Source organism: Nansenia antarctica, assembly GCF_963989245.1.
Source record: "Nansenia antarctica genome assembly, chromosome: 8".
Taxonomy (NCBI): domain Eukaryota; kingdom Metazoa; phylum Chordata; class Actinopteri; order Argentiniformes; family Microstomatidae; genus Nansenia; species Nansenia antarctica.
In genome coordinates this window covers 30,484,428-30,491,062 of record NC_137678.1, presented here as the reverse complement: position 1 = coordinate 30,491,062, position 6,635 = coordinate 30,484,428, and the positions used below count along the sequence as shown (strand labels likewise).

At 41.2% G+C, this 6,635-nt stretch overlaps 1 protein-coding gene across 1 annotated transcript; it reads left to right on the top strand.

Moving 5' to 3' along the window:
• The first annotated feature begins 4,287 nt into the window (after positions 1-4,287).
• On the top strand, positions 4,288-5,216 carry LOC308163664 (thyroid transcription factor 1-associated protein 26 homolog). Its single transcript, XM_080537843.1, has 2 exons — positions 4,288-4,393; positions 4,973-5,216. Exons 1-2 carry the CDS (start codon positions 4,292-4,294, stop codon positions 5,138-5,140), a joined length of 270 nt encoding a protein of 89 aa, XP_080393969.1. The 5' UTR covers positions 4,288-4,291; the 3' UTR covers positions 5,141-5,216.
• The last annotated feature ends 1,419 nt before the right edge of the window (positions 5,217-6,635 follow it).

The window sequence follows — 6,635 nt, the reverse complement described above, 5'->3', positions numbered from 1 at the left end:
ATCCTATCCTATATTATATTACATTATTATAGAGCTTATATATAGGCATGTTGAAGAGAGATAGACAGCTCCGGAGGGATATAAAGAAAGACTGAAATACAATCATAAACAATAGTTCCCTTTAAATCTGGAATTAAACTCATTTTCTCGGCTGATAACAACATCGGTAATTATATTACGAGCCACTTGCATGAATGACAGTAGGCAGAGCGTCTCACATGGCTGTAATAACGGCATAACCAGTAGGTGATGTGCGTACGCAAGTCGAAAACACGACGTAGAGATTTGATCGTTTCCACGTTCAAATCGACTCACGTTGAAATGGTTTAAATCACTACGTTGACGTGGATTTTGATCTAAGCACGTTCTATAAATGAGGCCCCTGAACATATAGTTTGTATTTATATACATATTGTTCATAGAGAAGCCTTGCATTCATCTAGCTACCAGACAGACTCCAGTGCATGCAGACTCCAGCCAGGACGTGTGAGGAGCAACAAGCGGATTTGAAAGCCCCTTGGCGACTGGCCCATGACATCACATGGTTGCAGAATGACTTTCCAAACGTTCATTTGTGGGGCAAGACCTCCTAAATAGGAACTGCGATTATTGCTCTCGTCGTTTTTTGCGCCATGAAGTGAGACGTTTTGTGCGCTATCATCTTTTGTCTTTTTTGGACTGCAGTCATAATTAGTTGGTAAGTTGTTAATAATGTCGTTTCTGTCGTTTATTATATCCAACAGTTGTTTCACTTGCTATTGAACGCAGGTCTTATTGAAATAACACGCAATGTTAGACTACGTTTGTTTACACTTTGAATGTATGGACTTCACAACTTTGTTTATGTTTCCATGACAATACAAAATCTGCAGTAGGTCAAACTGTACATATATACGCTAGACATATTGCACATACCTACATATATGTAGTCAAAATAGAAGTATGTTTGTAGCCTATGGACTTTTTTTTTTACCGTGAAATTGTCATGGTACAAAGAGGAACACATTCGGTTATGGTAGTGTCATAAGTCATACTGCAGTCATACTTGGGCCACAACTAGGCCCAAACGTACATTGAATATGAGAGACATAAGTCAGGTTAGACTTGTTTATTCCTATGTGAAAACTCTAAACAGCCAATGTATTGATAATGTGATGCCATGACATAACCTGAATGTCTTAGTAGGTAATTGATATACAGTATTTGGTGCAGTCAACCCTTACAGAGCATCTTGTTCTTTTTCTACTACTATGATTTACACATGACATTTGTTCAAGATTGATAGAGATCATTGCTCACTCCCACTCACTCTGTCACCACAGCAAAGAAGTTAGCAGCTCTGGCTGCAGAAACCACTTCCTCTTAAGTTCTTATGGTGAACTGTGTGACATTGCTCTACCTACGATGCAGTCAGCAATGTAGTCCTTGACTAAGACTAAGATTACAAATAGACTGATAGCAGCATCACAGGATGTTACTCTCTTGACCACAGTGGACCTTTGTGTTCATTTGAAAGAGATCACAACTAGAAATATAGCTACTGTTAGTCAGTGATCATCAGTAACTTAGAGAGAGATGCAGTAGTAGCCTATGTTATTTGGACGCACTGGCTATTTGGAAACATGCTACTGGCAATAGCCGACATCTCTACAGGTTTCAGTCATGGGTTGTGTACAATTAGAGGTATTAAGATAATCCTTGGATGTTTACTTGCCACTCTAAGTTGTAAGTACAAAGCTTAAGAGAAGGGGAAATAGCCTATACCCCCTTGGGAACTATACCCCTGTGGGAACGCGCCAACCGAATGTCCAACAAACACATTCTTCTTTGTCTCTCTTTCTTAGAGGAACCTCCCAATAACAACCAGTTACCTGTGACTGAGGCGTGAGTAGCCCCCAAACCCCTGAACCTGAACAGTCCCTGTTGGTGCCATCTTCTCTGACACCGGCTTCTTTTGGTTATGACCCCAGCGGGCCTAGCGGAGGGACCGTTGGGCCAGTGAGACTCGGCCATGTCCGATTCCACCTTATTTCGGGCCACCCGAGTGAACTGCAGCGTGTCCGACATGGAGGAGAAGAGACGGGCAGAGCTCCGAGGCGGGGCAGATGCCATGCTGGACAAGACCAAGGAGTTCTTCCAGACCTGCGACGTGGAGGGCAAAGGCTACATCACGCGCACGGATATGAGGGTGAGCTGAAGGGAGGATGGGCTGGCCTGTCGGTACAGACCTGGATGTCCTTTAAGCCCACCCCTAATGGTTGCAGGGTTCCCACGGGTTCTTGAAATCCTTGAAAGTTTGTGAATTTGAGAAATTTGGAAAATCAAGGTCTTAAAAGTTTTTGAAAATAGACATGGGTCATTGAAAGTGCTTGAATTCCCCCCCCCCTCTCTCTCTCTCTCTCTCTCTCTCTCTCTCTCTCTCTCTCTCTCTCTCTCTCTCTCTCTCTCTAAAAGATAATCTATATTCAAAGCTAGTCAACTAGTAAATACGTCTCTGTATTGCTTAACTTTACACATATTTCACAATATATTGTTTTGCTGTGCTGTGGTAGAGAAGGCAAGAGACCATCTAGTGTTCACACAAGCCTACTCTTTGTTGTCTGTGAGTGGATAGTTCCTATTATATAAATTCTCATCTAGATCAGTCTCAAAATATGCCGTGTTGGGTCCTTGAATTTGAGGGAATTGAGTCTTGAAAGTCCTTGAAAGGTGCTTGAATTTGATGTTTCAGAAGGTGTGGGAACCCTGTGGTTGGAGTTGGCTAAAGCCCATACAGATCTGGGATCAGGGTGGGAGGGATCGGTGGTGGTAGACTTTTAGTGTATTGATGATAATTGCTGCGAGGGCAGTATGATTTTAGATACTGTACGTATGTCAAGGTTACGTTAGTTACACGTTATTTTATTTGTGCTCTTTAGCCCCCTCCCCTCCCCTCTCTTTCTCTCACTCCCTCCTGCACAACTCCAGTAAAGCTGTGCAGGATCATGTGACCTGTAGGATGTATCTCTGCTTCCATTCCCTGTCTCCTCCACCTCCTTCCCAGTGTTGTGAAATGGCTGCCTCATATAATATAGTACATATGTTAGGTATAGGTAACTAGGGTTAGGTGCTAGGGTGCTACGGTAAGGGTTAGGGTTAGGGTTAGACATGCCAGCATGTCGACGTAGCACCTAAACCTAACCCTATTTTTCCCACATGTACCGTAACACATATACTATTATACATACTATTATGTCATACAGGAGGAGAGATGAGGACAGGCCCCCTCACCCCCCTCTCTCTCTATTGATCGAACACGCACACACACGACGCAAACACACACAAACAGTGTGGACGCTTGACACAGATTCATAGTCGGAGAAGAAATGGGTCACACACTCTTACGATGATGACGTCCCTTGGGAGTAATTGAATGAAGAGCCACGTTCACAATGTAATGAGAGGAGAGTGAGTGACATCACACGGTAATGAGAGGAGAGTGAGTGACATCACACGGTAATGAGAGGAGAGTGAGTGACATCACACGGTAATGAGAGGAGAGTGAGTGACATGCAGCAAGTGTCTTCTGCTGCTGCGGTGGCGTTTCATGTGTCTGTTAGCGTTAGAGGACCTCTCCACCCACGCACTGAAGCTGCCTCTCAATAGCCCTGCACCTTTCAACCCTACTGACACCCACTCACTCACTGACACACACACACACACACACACACACACACACACTGACACACACACTCACTGACACACACACACACACACACACGCACACACACACTTTACTCAAGCTCTGCTTTTTAATTAATGACACCAAGCTCTTGCTAGCAACAGGCTATTGTTTTTATTGTCTGTGTTGAGGGGTTTTGTACACATAGGCGACAGGATGTACTGTGGTGAAAGGATGTAGATGTCTGAGGACAAAGACAAACATGTTATTCGATGCCCCGATTAATTCTCTCTCAGCGTGGAGATAATGGTTTGTATCTCGGTCTATGGTTTTCATGGTTTCATTTCAATTCCTCACTCTCAGTCCTATTGTTTTAATGCTTACACAAGCACACAACAACCAGCAGCGTAGCTTACCAGGAGTTGGAAACCCCAGTGCCGTATGTTATTTCAGTCAGCTTCAAAGTGCAATAGTCCTTTGCAGTGCATTGTACAGAATGTGAGTTATTGCTGTTTTTGTCTAGTAGGAAATAACTGTTTGCTGTGCATGGACAACACTATCACATGGCATGCATAGCTCATATTGAAGGAGGTTTCTAACAGTGTGGAAATGTCTTTTTTCAGTCTCCCTATGAGTAATCGGAGCAAAAAGAAAATGCTACGGAAGACCTCCTATCAGAAGACTAAGGAGGAGTTTGAGAATGTCATAGAACAGCGTGCAAATAAGAAAGAGGTAAGGAGGACTTCCTCTGCAATGCAATGTCTGCTGTTTAGTAGGACTTCATCTGGGAAACAGCACCTTCATGTGCCCAGATAAACTCCTCAAAAAATGTTCGGAAACGTTATTTCGGTCGATTATTCCTCCCCTTTAATAATACCAATTGGTACTGTATTTTATATCGTTGGAAAGCCTGATTAGTCACTTTTACAACGAGGTACAACTTGTAAGGATCATGCATTCGTGGAAGGAGCAACACAGCTAAACGTGTAATACCAATTGGTATTATTAAAGGGGAGGAATAATCGACCGAAATAACGTTTCCAAACTTTTTTCGAGGAGTTTATTTAAGCCTGCAATCTTAGAAAAGAACTTAGAGATAAAACACTGTTAATAAGAAGTGTTGCCTGTGGAAGAAAACGTTGAAGAAACCCTTTAGTTCTGGAAATGTTCCTCAAAGGGCTCTCCCTCAGGGACAGTATGTTCTAGGTCAAACTTTTTTTTTTTACCGCAAGTGTTAAGGAGGAAAAATGTCTCTCCTTGTTCAAAAGTACAGCTTACAGTAAGTGGTCTTGTTTTCTATTCTATTCTTAGGAATTCTTGAAGATCAAGCAACAGAAACAAGAGGCTATTCAGAAGTACAAGCAGAAGAAAATGGAGAACTTTCAGATGCTGAGCAAAAAGACAAAGAAAGGACAGCCGAACCTGAACCTTCAGATGGAGTACCTGCTGCAGAAGATCCAAGGGGAGTCTGGGAAATGACCAGAGACTTACAGAGAAGGAACATGGACATTTTAGAAAACAATGGTTGCACAGTGTAACTTCCACAGTGATTGTGTCAGAGACTGATTGTGACGTTAGAATTATTATAAGGTTCTATCTCCATTTTTGTCAAAATTGATATTTTTGAGTTAGTAATTCATAAAATACAAAGGTTCCATCTCACAAAACATAATGGAATGTAAAAACGTTGACGCTCAATATCTCTGAACTACCCTAAACGGAGATAGAACCTTATCATTCTAAGCTCACGTGATTCTTTTTTTGGCCACAGAAACAGCAGTTGTGGAAACGTTGTGGAATCAAACAGTATTATGATTGATTTTTTTTATGTCATTGGTGTGTTTTAGTTTCTGACCACAAGGTGGCGTTCAATGAGATGTGGATAAGTAAACTGTTCTTGTAAAATATTTAATTATTCCTTCCAAAAAAAAAGTTTCATTAAAAATGATTAAGACAGGTTTGGAAATTAAAGTCTGGTTTATCATTGCCTGTTTATACAAACATTTTCCCTCTGTTGAGTCTAACATTGTCCCTCCTGGGTTCTCCTGAATTTTAAATGTGGTAGTAAGTATCTTTTCTATCTTATCTTATCAATATTAAATTGAAAGAGTTTATGAAAACACATTTTTGGGAGTTGTTATAGACCACAAACTATGTTGGAAAACACACATAAACTACTTAAAGACTAAAATATCAAAGTCTATTGCAATACTGCATAAAACGAAATATACATTTAAAAAAATATATAAAAAATATTAAAAATATATAAATAAAAATAAATAAACATTCTCTCAATCACCGTAGCGCATTAAAAACATTAGGAACCCGTCATCATCTCCGTCATAGATATCCATTACGTCTAACAGTAGGGTCTCTGCCATGTCCTGATCAAGAAACTCATCCAGATTCACTGCATCATGCATCCTATTGGAAGAGAGAAAGAGGAAGTCAGTGAACTGTTTTACAATGCAGAAATACATTTAATAAGTCAACAATTAAACCTCTACCATTGTCTTCCAGTTGGCATTTATAAATCTATAGTGAAGTAGCCAACAGAAATGGGTCAAAATGAAATATGAGATTACTTACAGAATAAGGAGAGTTTCCTTTAGCCGTCCTTCCACCCAGTACATACTGGGGATGCAAACGGATGATACCACTCTGCACAGTGGACAACCCCTAAAGTGGATATTAAGATACAATATGACTTTATTAAAAAGGGGCAGAAAACTAATATTTACACCAATAGCAGGTAATGTTAGTTTTTCTTTCTCTTTTGCAGTTGGTTTAAAATGAAAACTACACAACCTGTTGCAGCCCCCCCCCCTCTCACTTGATAACTTCCTCCGGAAGGTCGTTGGTGTTCCTCCAGGTAACGATGCACCCCAGGCAGAAGGAATGACTGCAGTTTGGTAGGATGCCAAAACGACGGTCCTCAGTCTTCTCTGACACCGTGTCCATGCAGATGCCACAG

Excerpts from the sequence above, each read along its gene's own strand:
- LOC308163664 (XM_080537843.1), top strand. The coding sequence starts at position 4,292 with ATGAGTAATCGGAGCAAAAAGAAAATGCTACGGAAGACCTCCTATCAG. Across the intron at positions 4,394-4,972 it reads AGCGTGCAAATAAGAAAGAG|GAATTCTTGAAGATCAAGCA; the intron begins GTAAGGAGGACT and ends TTCTATTCTTAG.